At 42.5% G+C, this 13,519-nt stretch overlaps 1 protein-coding gene across 1 annotated transcript; it reads right to left on the bottom strand.

Moving 5' to 3' along the window:
- Positions 1–749: 749 nt before the first annotated feature.
- sona (SON DNA and RNA binding protein a) lies at positions 750–12,770 on the bottom strand. Its single transcript, XM_070975447.1, has 10 exons — positions 12,591–12,770; positions 10,154–10,249; positions 9,545–9,752; positions 8,933–9,009; positions 6,952–8,829; positions 6,117–6,525; positions 5,366–5,865; positions 4,660–5,147; positions 4,398–4,490; positions 750–3,839 (listed from the first exon to the last, which is right to left on the bottom strand). The coding sequence occupies exons 2-9, from the start codon at positions 10,179–10,181 to the stop codon at positions 4,416–4,418; spliced, it is 3,663 nt and encodes a 1,220-aa protein (XP_070831548.1). The 5' UTR covers positions 10,182–10,249; positions 12,591–12,770; the 3' UTR covers positions 750–3,839; positions 4,398–4,415.
- Between the last annotated feature and the right edge of the window lie 749 nt (positions 12,771–13,519).

The raw sequence follows: 13,519 nt of genomic DNA, 5'->3' as shown, positions 1-13,519 counted from the left end.
AGCATCAATAAGAGCAAAAAAGTCTATCAATAAGTCCATCTTAACACACACTTTTACCCAAATTCTAATGATTTGCATTTCTGGCTTTATCATTTGGAAAGACCTCCTCCAAAAAGACAGGACGGGATGTAAAGCATTCTGGTGTTAAAACATGTGGATACACAACATGATTTAGAGCAACACACCAGCAGGTGTCATTACATTGTGATGAAATTGGCTGTTTTAAAATAGTTTATCCGGCTCTAACGGCATTTCTGAAACACAGCCAACACTCCTCCATGGATGCGTATAGATCAATTTAAAATAAGCTGCAGCTTTTCATCTTTTTTAACAAGCTGCACTCTCCTGAATGTTTTCCCAGCAGCAAATCTACAAACTGTTAAAACTAATCTTCAAACTCTGTGGAACCAGAGGACATTTGATTGAATAGTGAGTAATTCATTTCTCACTTACTGTTTGGAAAATTTAATCATGGCATGGTATACCTAATTCCCATGTCAAGATGTGTTTGTAAAGTCCTCTCTACATATTTGAAATCTATCGCATTACAGTTGTGGACAGACTATATCACATGAGGATAAATCCACTTCAGTCCCGCAGCAGGTACACCCACAACTGCATCAGCTTTAAATCACTTTGATAAGCTGAAAGCTGATAAACAGAAAGGACTGCATTTCACATATCTTCAAATGTGCAGTCATACACTATGAGTCTGACTGAAGCGAACAAAGCACAGGACCCAAGCATTTACAGATCATTGAAGTTTTAATAATCGTCAACACATTATGTACAAAGCAAGCGATGTCATACTCAAATGACCAAAAGGAAAAAAAATTCTAAATTCAATTTTTCTGTCATTAAAATATCTAAAGATTATCTGAGGGACTCAAACAATTCAACACTTTTGGTACAGAGTCAGAATAGTTACAGTTTGACGAAACCTTCACAGATTATCTTCTACAGTTAAACAGCCCTGGGCGTGAGAGGTTAACAAAGCACGATGGATCCAGAATTATTTCCCTCTCCAGTGAAAATAAATGAGTTATGAGTGCAAGATTGCTTAAAAAACACAGAAAACAAACTCATCCCTGCCAGTTTTCTCAAAAGCACCAATTTCATCTTTGTTCTTCAGTTATCCGATGGGACAAAAGCATTCAGTGAAACACGGATCCTCTTTACTCAAACGCAGAGCACACAGACGACCTGGTGCAGGCCAGGGTGACCACATTCACAATTAGAGCAGGTATCAAATCTATCAGTTGATTAAATGAAAAGGGGTTTGTTGGGTTTTTCATTATGTTTTCAATTTACTACATATTGTGTTATCCATAACAATTCTTACCGATTTGCCATCTGAATACTACAAAGCCCTGGAGTGGCCACAGAGAGAAATAAAAAATATTTGCATCTATATCTCGAGACTGTATTTACTACATCGAACAAAATGCTATTGCGTGTGCACGACACACAACTCTTTCCTACATTTTAATTAATTTGTGCCCAAGATAAGTCTATAAACTACACTGAATCTCCAGGAAGGTTATCAACACGCCACTACAGTACACCTTAATTCAAGTATACCCACTGTGCGTAGAGATGCACACAACTCATTCAACACCACTGTCAGCTGTCCCCTAAATAAAACACAGCTGCATATCAGCTGTATGTAATTAACCTGACCTGAAGTTCTTCACCAAAATGAACCTGCAGATCAACAGTCTACCCACCGTACCTCACGAGGTTCACCAAACAGCCTGCTGAAAGGTCAGTCCATTTACCAACAACTTGCCAGACAACCACAGCTTATACCAACTGTGTGTCCTGAAGGCATCGTAGAGCTAGTTGACAATACAAATATTAAAAGGCCCAAGGTTAATGCGTGAGCATGATTAAGTTATTAAACAGAACAATCCCACAGACACTTGCTAAAAGTCACTGACTGTTTTAGAAAAGTTTTGATACTGTATACAAACAGCCGGCACACAGCTTATTTCATTTAGGGGACCGCCAACAGTGTTGCCGAATGAGCTGGTATACTTGGAATAATATGTACCGTAGTTGTGTGCCGACTACCTACCCATGTAGTCAACGTAGTATACGCACATATGTGCATGCATTCACATAAAAAAGGTGGGACCACATTGTATCTCGTGTGCATGCAATAGCCTTTCGATGTAGTAAAATGTGGCCTTGATATATTTTGGTTTTCTCTCTATCCCTACTCAGAGGCTGCGTAGAACCCGACGCTGTAAAATGTATAAATTTCATATCGTTTTAGTTCTTTGTTCAAAAAAAGCATCTTGACATGGAGAACCTGATTGTCTTATACACAAAAAGTTTGAATAATGTCACAGTTTGGGTCAAACTTTCTTCATTCAACTCTGAAATAACTACGAGTAGTTTGTCATTGCTTGCACAATGACATGAATTGTGTTCCTCATGCATGCTTCCAAAAAAGCCAACCACAGAAATTAGGTTATAATAATGTGAGGAGCAATAGAAAGACAAAGGCAAAAGTGTATTTTGTAACAAAAAAAACAAAAAACAATTGTTTATCACCATCAGTCACACAGTCACATATAAATGTTCTTCTAAAGAAGTAATAATTACCTTCATTGACAGTGTGAAGTGTAAGGGAAAATGTATTTTCATCCCTCCTGTTTGCAGGGACACAAAACTTGGATACACTGACATACTTTAATATTGATGGTTCAAGGTCCAGTGAATCGGATCTGAATCTGGGATCTCCAAGACAGCCACCAGGCCAATTTGCTCAGGGTAACTTTTTGTGTGCATCTTAAATTGTGTTGTATGCAAACAACACTGTGTGTAAGAGTACTGGCGTTCAACAGTAACTGTCAATTCAAACCTACAGCAAACATGTTTCCAACGTTGAAAACAATACCAACAAAGCCCAAATGAAGACCGGGTCAAAAATTAGGGAAAGAAAAATCACACCCAGGGCAGTACTAACTGAATTTAGTTATGCTTTGTGAATGAGGTGATAATCTGTGTCAGTCCAAATTCAACACCTTATTCTTTTTGCAGCCAATATATTCAATTATTCCCTTCCTTCTAAATAATCCTATCTGGCACTCTGTTCCAGGATTCACAACACGTGGTCACTCGGTGTAAAAACAAATCATGTGAGGATCTACCAAAGCTTCATCTGCATTATTAGTTTATAAAACCAGGGACTAGAGGTAACCGAGGGAAATGCAGCAGAACAAGGAAGCGTTTTCCACTTAACACAATCCCTTCAGAAAGCATAAAATTAAACAAATTTAGAGAAACTAATCTTTTACAAAAACACTTGCGCCACTAGTTAGTTTGGTTTGCGTCCTCGTCAGTCTTTACAACAGTGACTGCTTAAATAAGCAGCATCACTGAGGAGTTGGTGGTGAAAGTCACTATATATACATACACACACACACACACTCGCACAATTCACATACAGGCTCACACTCACTATGCAGTCAGAAAACTGTGCACACCAATCAGTGTGTCCAGTTTCCTCAGTGGTATCACAGAAGACAGACTGCCAGTCTCTCTCTCTCTCCCCCTTTCTGTCTGTCTGTCTCTCTCTCTCGCTTGCTCTCTCTCTCTCTCAAACAAAAAACACACTGGGGAGCTGAGGGGGGCAGTGGCTGGTGCACTGAAACTGTGACAACTAGGGTGCTATTCTTCTTCTTGGTGGTGTATGAGGCTCAGTCAGGTTACCTGGCTACCAAAGGGAACTGTGGGAAGGTAGGTCCTTCTGTAAAGTGTGTTTTTTTTGTTTTTGTTTTTTTTGTTTTTTTGTTTTTTTACATTTTCCTCAAGTCCTGCGAGAAGAGTGGCTGTGTGCAGAAAGAGAGCAAAAAGGTTAAAGTCAAATATTTTGTACAACTTGTTTGTATCAATTGGAGACAAAATCACCGGTTAATGCCTACTGAGAACATTAGGTTTCATTATAGGTTGTAACATGCATAACACGCAGGAGCAATTCAGTGAGAACGCATCTTTTCAGAAATACTTAATGAGCGTAACTATCACAATGACAAGTTGCATCCATTGCAATGTTGGATGCTACAGTGAGGTATTAAATGAGTTGCTGTAGATTTACTTTAAATTGGGGAAAATGTATGTGAAGAGTGAACCGGGTAAAGAAAAACCCATCTAAGCAATGAATGGGTTGATTGTATTTTAATGGGTCACAGATAAATGACTTAATTAATCAGAAATATAAATGAGGGATGTTGGGAAGAGGAATGGATAACAGTGGGAGTGCTAAGCCGAAGGGAAAGGCTATAAAGGACATCGAAGAATATTTCATACCAGAAGTGAAATTAATAGAACACTACAGATAAGGGCACAGACTGACAAAGAAATGGAAGAATTAAGATTAAATATCTCACCATGATGACTGTTCAGTTTCAGCTTTCATCATCTGAGACATGGGGTTTTGCAATGGCCATCTCCTCCTTGCTATTTGCAATCATCTTACACTTCTACAAAAAACAGATCAAAACAAATCAGTTACTCTGTGTGGGCACCGTTGTGCACATAAACACCTTGAAAAACAAACACATTAGTCACTCTGCTACATACTTCTTTCAACGCGGTTACTATGAAATGTGTAAACTTATTACACATTTACCTCCAACCCTCCCCACTTACCTCTGTAAGCTCCTTGATGGTGTGTATGTTAGCTTGCTGAGTGACCTTCCGCTTTGCTTCCTCAATATGGTCCAGGTTCAGGGTTGGTGTTGGGGGGGCGAGGCATGGGGGAGGCTTGTTGGTGATGGTAGGAAGTGGGGCAAGGGGAGGCATGGCCGCCAGGGCACCCATGTTGGTCAAGGCAGCTGTCATAGTAGCTGCTGTCATACTAGCCATAGCGGCACTCATGGTGATGTTTGACATGCTGGGCATTCCTGGAATATTGGGTATCCCCATTGGACCCATGTTGGGCATATTCGGCATATTGGGCATCCCCATGCCCATCGGGAGAGGTAAAGGTAGAGGTAGGGATAGGGGAGTAGGAGATGGAGTGGGCAGAGGGAGCTGGAGGATGGCTTTTGGCCGAAGACTCTCAGGAATGGGCACCCCCGCCTTAGCACACATGGCAGCAGCATTAGCTTTGGCTATCTCCAGTAACTGGTCCTTATCTGAGAAAAGAAGACAGAGAGACAGAGGGAGGGGTAATGCAACAGGGCATAGAGAGGGCAGGTACAGGGGGAAATGGACAAGATTAAGCATACAAGCAGTAAGTAAAAACTTAAGAAAAATCTTAAGAAAAACAAACCAATGCAAAAGGAAACTGAATATTCATATCTTAAATATAAATGTTGTCTTATGAGTGATTGTTACTATCAAAATATTTTACCCAGTTCAGTGAGGCGTGGAGGAGTCTTGCTGGTGCTGCGTCGTGTCCGGGATCCTGAGCGGCGCTGTTTGCGGAGAATGAGAACTGGAGAGTGACTCGGTTCCCTTTTCCACCTGTCCCGTCTATCAAAGGAACGGCTGCGAAAAGCCGGGCGCCTCCCTCGGCCCCTTGACCTCGACCGGCGTCTGCGATCAGAAGAACGGGACCTTGATCGCCTGCTTCGTTCTCCTGACCTTGACCTTTTCCTCCGGCCTGTGGAGCGGCTCTTGGATCGCTTGCTTCTGTCTGTGGACTTGGACCTCCTCCTCCCACCACGGGTGTTGGGCGAACGGGATCTCCTTTTGCGGGCTGGAGAGCGGGACTTGGACCGACGGATTTTGGTCCGTGGCTTGGAGTGTGATCCCTTACGCCGTGCGGGAGAGCGTGATCGCCGCCGTCGGGCTGGACTCCGAGATTTAGACCGTCGCACAGATTCTCTTTTTCTCACTGGAGATTTGGACCTGAGGAAAGGTGAATAATGAGACTGATGAATAATAAAAACATACGCATAATACTGAACAACACTTACGTTTAATTGTATATTGTAGTGCAGCATAATGAAAGCACCAGGTCTAGTGATTAGATAACGTTCGAGTCCCTGATTCATGAGGTCTTTAATATTGAATACCTTTCAAGACCTAATAGCAGCTTAATTTAACGCTCTTCTGGGACCCACAGAACACACACAGATGACAGCATACACACAACAAACCTAGACTGCTTCTTTCTGGATGCAGACTTGGATGTAGATCGCCGAGGCGATGAAGTTGAGCGTGAAAGTTTCCTGCGATCCGCAGGTGAACGTGACTTGGACAGTCGCTTCTTCTGCACTCCCGGAGATGCTGAACCTGAGGAGCTGAGGATCCTGAGGAGGGTTGCAACAGGAGAGGAAGAATCCTCTTCTTCCTCTGAGCCTTCTGAACAATCAGATTTTTCTGGGCTAGTGGCACGCTCTCTGGATCCAGACCTGGACTTGGAAACATCTCGTTCATTGGATGAGGTGGCACACTCCATCTGTTCCTTGTCATTGTTGGGGGCCATCGTCTGAGGCTGCAACTTTTCTGAGGAGCTTCCAGCTTGGGGGCTGGAGGTAGCTGCTGAGGGCACAGGTTTCCACGCACCTGCATAGCACAAGTTAAATGAGAAGGCATGAAGACACATTCGGCCAAATATCTGGGATTGAGTGTTGTTGAAATTTTGGGGATGAGCAATACACTGCAAGTATTAAACTATCAATATCCACTGCTCGTTAACAGGAGCAAACAAAGAACAAGATCATAACCAGCTATTCTGATGGGGGCCTGGGGGTACTCAAGTGTCATCTTATACTGCAATTTGATAATAAGTAAGGACAATACATGAGTTTCAATACTGCACTTTCACACATTGGCTGAACTGATTTACAAATAACATTTGCCAGTTTGTAGAGAACAGAAAGTGGAGTTTCCCTCTTGTTTTTGTAATGGAGGCCTGACACTCAATTTTAGGGACAAAATCAATTTCAATTATTGTAGCTTGCTTGAAAACAGCAATGAAAAAAGTCTGACCTGCTGTAGCTGAAAGGCCTGCACTTTCTCCAGATTCCTTCCCAAGAGCTGTTTGCTCTGCCTTAGGAGAGGAAAGCCTCTTTTCTTTAATAGGAGAGGAAGATGCAGATCTGGCTGGGGAGGAGCTCTCAGACCGCCCATCACTTGACACAGACCTGGACCTGGACTTAGATCTGTTCAAGCCGGCAGAGACAGATTTAGACTTTGACCTTCTTCCACTCTTCCTGGGAGATTTGGACCTCCTCTTGCCAGGTAGTGGTGAGCGCGACTTTGACCGATGCCTTCGAGACAATGAGCGGGATTTGGAGCGTTTGCCAGACCTTGGTGGAGAACGATTTCTCCTACCAGGGGACCGAGAGCGCCTTCTGACCGGTGACCGGGACGTAGACCGACGTCGGGATGGTGGAGTCCTGGATTTGGTCCGTTTACGGGCACTCCTAGATCTGGAGCGACGGTTGCGCTTGAGGACTACAATGGAACGGGATCGAGTCCGTCTGCTCCTGCGGACTGACCTGGAGCGGGAGCGGCGGGATCTGGGGGGTGGTGACCTCCTACGTCGAGACATGGATCGACTCCTGGAGCGCCTGCCTCCTGCTCGCCTTGCCAGTGACCGTGACCTGGACCGACGAACAGGACGTCTTGATCTAGAGTGGGAGCGACGGCTTCTATTGATAGAACGTGACCGTGAACGTCTGCCAACTGCACCACCTCGTCTAGGTGAGCGCGTCCTGGAACGCCTTGCGCCCCCACGGGGACGTGACTCTGATCTCCGGCTTCTCCTTGGAGACCGAGACAGAGAGGGGGACCTGCGGCCACCGCGTTTAGGGGATCGTGATACCTTTCTTCTGGGAGAATGGGAACCTCTGTGTCGCTTTGGGGAAACAGACGATGAACTCCTCCGACGTTTAGGAGACTTGGACTTTTTTGGAGGCTTTGACACCTTCTTCTTGGGGGTGAGAGAGCGAGAGGTGGACCGGGACTGACAGCTGGTTCTCTTGGTCGACTTCGGGGATGGAGAGAGTGGCTTCCTCCTAGATTTAGGGGACTGAGACCGGGACTGAGAGCGTGACTGCTGACGACTCTTTAGAGGAGTTGTAGAACGTTTCCCCTTCGAGGTTGACCTGGAAAGGGTTCTTGACCGCTCTTGCACTGCTGCTGCTGGTGTCTGACCATCAGACTGCTGTCTACTGGGGCTAGTTGTTGGTGACAGACTATGACTTGACCCAGACCTCTTAATGGCCAGGTCCCTGGAAGGGGAGGGGGACCTAGACCTGGAGGGTTCACATTCCTTGACCTTTGCCCTCTGAACTGAATTGGCTTGATCTTTCAGGCCTGGGTCATCTCTTGGGGTAGCACCTTCCTGTTTGGGGATGATGTCAGGGAGTTCTTGGGCATGGCTGAAAGCACCATCAGTATGACTACTCTCTGTCTTAACCTTAACTGTCACTGTCTGTGTTATCTCATCCTGGCCTGCAGAGGGCGACTTCATATCCTTTTCTGATCCATTTGTGTTTCCACCCTTCTCTCCAGATGGAGACACATCCATATCTGATATCTCCTCTTTCTTCACTCCAGGCAATTCAGGTTTCTGTGTAAGGATGGGAACCCCCTTCTCCTCTCCTCGTTTGCTTTTCGGAGCCAGCTTGGACACCGGTTCTTGCAGGTCAGACACTGCACCTGGAGAATTTTTGCCATCACCAGCCCCTTTACCTCCTTCACCCTCAGACTCAGAACCTGAAGCTGAGCTGCTTTCAGATGGGGAGCGAGATGGAGATTTCTTTTCCTGCTTTTCATCTTTCTTCCTCTTCTTTTTCTTCTTCTTGGCAGCATGTTTTTTGTGTTTCTTGGATTTTGAATCTCCATCTGTGTCCAAGCGATCTAGGAAAAGTGATTTTTTTTTTAAAAAATCAAATGACTGTGGAATTAATCTCTTACTTTCAAAGAAAATGTGGAAAATGTGTTCATGTGTAGGGTCTCCTACCTGTAATTACATCCCTTTTGCCCTCTTCCTTCAGCCCAGTATGATCTCCAGCTCCTGCAGCTGCTGCCAGTCTGGCACTACAAACACAAGGAAATTTCAACACAAGAAAAATGTTCACAGAAATTATATTTTTCCTTGTTAATGTGTAAATTTAAGTTTTAAATTTAAGGTACAAAATCGTATGAGGCATGCATAAAAATCAATTTAGGCTTTTCTCTGACAAATCCAGACAATATAGAAAATTTGGTTGTCAAATCACAATCTAGACCATTACATGTACTGACAAACATACATGTGACTTGAATCCTAGTGCCTCTTACACCTCCTATTTCATGGAGCATTAACCTTTCTGTTTGTCAATCAATCACCACAAATCCCACGAAGATTTCACTGAGATTTACTTTCATTGGATAACAATGTAGATATGAGATGTGAACAGCAAGAGATATGAAGTTTTAACTGAAAATAAAGATGATCTTCTTACTACATACCTCATTTTGTTAGCCAACTTCACTTTTATAAAATGTAAAATTTCAAAAGGTTGATAGAATCCATCTATCAAGAATCAGACAACAGTAAATTTAATTCCATTTAATTTTTAGTTCTTCTGACCTGGCTCTGGTTGTCCTGACTGGTCTCGGTGGAGGTGGTGGCTCTACATCTGACTCAGCACCAGATTCTGAACTGCTGTCCTTTTCCCCCTTCTTCCTCCTCTTCTTCTTCTTGCTCTTGTGTTTTCTGTGCTTTTTGTTTTTCTTGTGGGTTGGCTCACTCCCTTCTTTGGACTTCATGTCATCTTTCTCAGGTGTGTCATCCTCACCTGCAAAGGGCAGCCAGTATTTGAGATTACGCAAGTATTTGAGAGCATTAAGAATAAAGTGATGTAACGCTAAGGGACAGGGGACATTTGGCAGACATTGCTTAGCCTTTCACCTTGAAAAAGCAGCATTCGATATAATGCTGCCTTTTCCATACAGATGGAATACACGTAGCAAGCCATGTCATGAGCCAACACACTGTTACAGTTTTTCTTCATAACTATGAACATGGCAAGTGAAACTGTCATGTGTTTTAATAGTTTCTGGACAACAAAGGACTTTTATGACAGGCATAACTTTTAAATTTTAACTTGTAATGTGTGGAAATGGCAGTAAAAGAAAGTAAATCAAAATGGTTAAAAATTCAAATGACACAGATTTCTTTGTGTCATCCATCACTCACCTGAGGGAATGTCCACTGCACATTCCATCGTAGTGGTGCCACTGGCTTTGTAAAGGCCCTCTTAATGTCACTGGCGTGCTGCTCCTTCACTCAACACTGGTGTGAGAGAAAAAAGGTATTGCAACTCATGCAACAAAATGCAACAAAAATGCAGCACTAACACAAGACGAAGTGTAGATTTCAAAACCATTCTACAGCAAAATGTAAGTAGCAACATTTTGATTTTGATCTCTAATGGGGTTTTTCTGCGGGCCCGGTATGGTCCGAATAAGCCATGCACTGATGAAATTCGTTTCCCCACTACAGCCTCAGAGCAGGGGATAGCCACACATCCAGACTGGTAACAGGGCTCTTTGCTTGTCTGTGGCACACTAGCTTTCAATGTTGATAGGCTATTACTAGTGATGTGTTAACCAATGAGAGAATCAGATTCAGACATTGTCCGGTTTTGCCCTTTCACGCATGGAGCACACAACAGGAGACTGTCTGTGTAAGATGCATTCTCACCTATTGAAATCATTAATAATACCTGGGGAACCAATTAATAAAAAAAAAATAGTCTTTGTGAAATCAAGGTCAGCACGATAGCATCAGGAAACACCGCTCAGTTTATTTTCCCTACATAAATCATATTCATTCTACTTAGTTTCACTCCATATTTTGCCCCAAGTCATCCATGCACTGCCTGTAGAGGCTCTGTGTCTCCCATCCCCCAGTTTGAGAACCACTGTAGTCAAACAGCAAGAACTTAACTCTTGCGCTCAACAACTTGACAGTTTGTTTCCGAACACACAACCCGAATGATTAGATAAACTTGCAGTGCCTCTGAGCAAAAAGATCGGAATATGAAAGGATTTCTCAGAAGATAACTGAGTAACTTTGCTTTTGTTTTTACCATTTGACAACACATTTTTCAGTAGGTTTCCAGTAAATAATTTTGATTGATTAAAATAAGTAAAACGGGAGGCAGAAATGAACAGCGACACATGTCTGCTAACAGATCAACTATCTTTGAGGAATAAATAGACTGCAAACATCTAGCGCTGCCAAAGGCAAAATACCAAGATGTGGCCAGAGGTATAACAGAAAAGCAGGTCTACCAGGCCTGGAATATAGGAACACTGGTAGTTTGAGTCAATGACATAACCAACTAGGACAAAAGAATTAGATTCTCTTCTAACTCAACAAAGATAGCGTTCCTTGTGCAGTGGATCTGCCTGTGTTGTTGTGCATTGGATCCACTTCGCCTGCTGCGTCTCCCAGACTACAGTGAGGCTGGATTGTTAATGCACAGATCGTAAATATCTACTAGTAGAGGGTGGAAGCCATACAATTAAAACGCGATGTTTCTTCACATCAAAAACTTCATTCAAAGTTGACTGAGATCTCTCAAATACAACTTCTTGTGAAAACATTTGAAGTTATTTATTTATTTTTTTGTTAGTCCTAACATTAGTATTGAATAAGCACATCAGATCCGATTCGCTAATATAAATATATAATCTTTATAATACGTTATAGAGATTTAGAAATAAAAATATTGGCCAAAAGTAACCGTTCTACGATGGTAAAGCATTAATAAAGCCAACATTAGCCCTGCCACCACACGTAACATGTGAGAAGCACTGCTCAAAAACAGTGACAAAGAAGCCACGATCTCACGCAGTTTACTCATATCACGTATACGCTATATATCTAGAAACACATAACCTATGCTGCACGATATATACTTATCCGAAAACAACGACATTAAATTCGTAATACACCAAACATTAGAGGTTATGTAGCCAACACGTCTAGCTGGCTAGTGAATATTACCTTTACCGCTTCAGTTGATGCTAAAGCTAGCCATTAAAGGTTCGGTTGCAAACATGTTATTTTAGATTTCAAATAACGCTAGCTAACGCTAACATTTAGTTACTCGTTCCGTTTCCGATACATTGTGCCATAACCTTACGTTACACAAAATGCAACTATTTACACGTAGATCCAAGCTGTGTGGATAATAGAGGCAAAAAGTAGCGACAGACAGTCATATTAACACGTTACTTGGATAACACTCATCGCTGTCGGGCCTGCACTGCCGCAGCTAGTGTTAACATTCATTCACAGATCACTGCAGCTAGCTAGCGGTAGCTTAAATTAACACAACAAGCACTGTTTTTGTTCTTTTTTTCTTTTGGAAAATGATATTCCTTAAAACGTAAGTTATTCTGCACACCTACCACTTGAGCAACCTGAAAGCTGAAAGAACCAAACACGCTGCCTGCACGCCGCGGCCTAAGCGGCGAACCACCGCCAACTCGTTCACCAGCAGGACATTGCCGCTAGCTAAGTTAGCATGCTCGGAGCTAGTGTGCTAGGACATTTAGCTGCCACTTGTTTCAACAAAGTTCATTCGTTCATCAAATATGTCGATTCTGTAGTATATAGTTACCCAGGTTCTGTTCGATGGCTGCAGCTCCGGTGCAGAAAATGTCCGATGGCTGTAACTGTTAGTCCTAAAATGTGTGAAATCAAACAATCGTTGAATATGCTAGCCGCTTACATTAGCCAACTACCTGATCCGCCATGATGGGAAAAGGTATCCCAACATGCCATGCTTCGCGGTTTGAATGGCGGCGTCACTGTCTCCTAGGCAACTCCACGCTCCATGGTAGCAGACAGAGCCAAACTCATGCTCACACTTCACTAAATATTTAACATGGACTAATAAACTAAATGACCATGCTGTTGTCTGAGACTTTCTCACATGTATGGTGAGAAAGTCTCAGACTGCCTAATAACCACACATATAACAACAAAGCGATAGGCATAAGTGAAGCATGTTTCTTTTTGGCCTTTACCTTCAGTCATCACAGTTGAAAAGAGGTGGAAAGTCTCACATGGTGATAAAGATGATAATAAAGACACTGGGCATATCTAAACAATATTCTTTGTTGTTAATATACTTGGTTAAAATCTCTGTTTGAGCAGTAAATACATTCAATGACACAGTGAGAAATCCTGACTTTTGGGGAATATATTAGAATAGTCATTTTCATTGTTGTACATAATATGTACAAATGATGATATTCATTTGTGTGTCTGTGTGGAAAATTAATTATGTGCAAAGAGAGATTATATTTAGAAACATCAGGACAGAATGCGTTATTCTTTTTTTTGCTTGAAGAAATGTACTCGGACAGCAAACTATATTTGTAAAGTACTGTCATTTTGGTTTTCAATTGTCATGCCTTGCCGCAAATGCTTGAAGATCCACTTCAAACATGCTTTAAAACATAAGAACACTCTGATTTGAATAATCTGTGTCTGATAGCGATGGCTTTCCCACAAAGTCTTAAAATTTCCCCTACTTCTTCTTCC

Source organism: Chaetodon trifascialis, chromosome 12 (genome assembly GCF_039877785.1).
Source record: "Chaetodon trifascialis isolate fChaTrf1 chromosome 12, fChaTrf1.hap1, whole genome shotgun sequence".
NCBI classification, from domain to species: Eukaryota; Metazoa; Chordata; class Actinopteri; order Chaetodontiformes; family Chaetodontidae; genus Chaetodon; species Chaetodon trifascialis.
This window is presented reverse-complemented; position numbering and strand designations above follow the sequence as displayed.

Bases quoted from the DNA above. Each gene is read 5' to 3' on its own strand.
- sona (XM_070975447.1), bottom strand. From the start codon at position 10,181: ATGGAATGTGCAGTGGACATTCCCTCAG. The intron at 8,830-8,932 runs GTAGGAGACCCT...CACTTTTCCTAG, and splicing joins CAAAAGGGATGTAATTACAG to ATCGCTTGGACACAGATGGA. The intron at 4,491-4,659 runs GTAAGTGGGGAG...TGTTTTTTGTAG, and splicing joins CCATCAAGGAGCTTACAGAG to AAGTGTAAGATGATTGCAAA.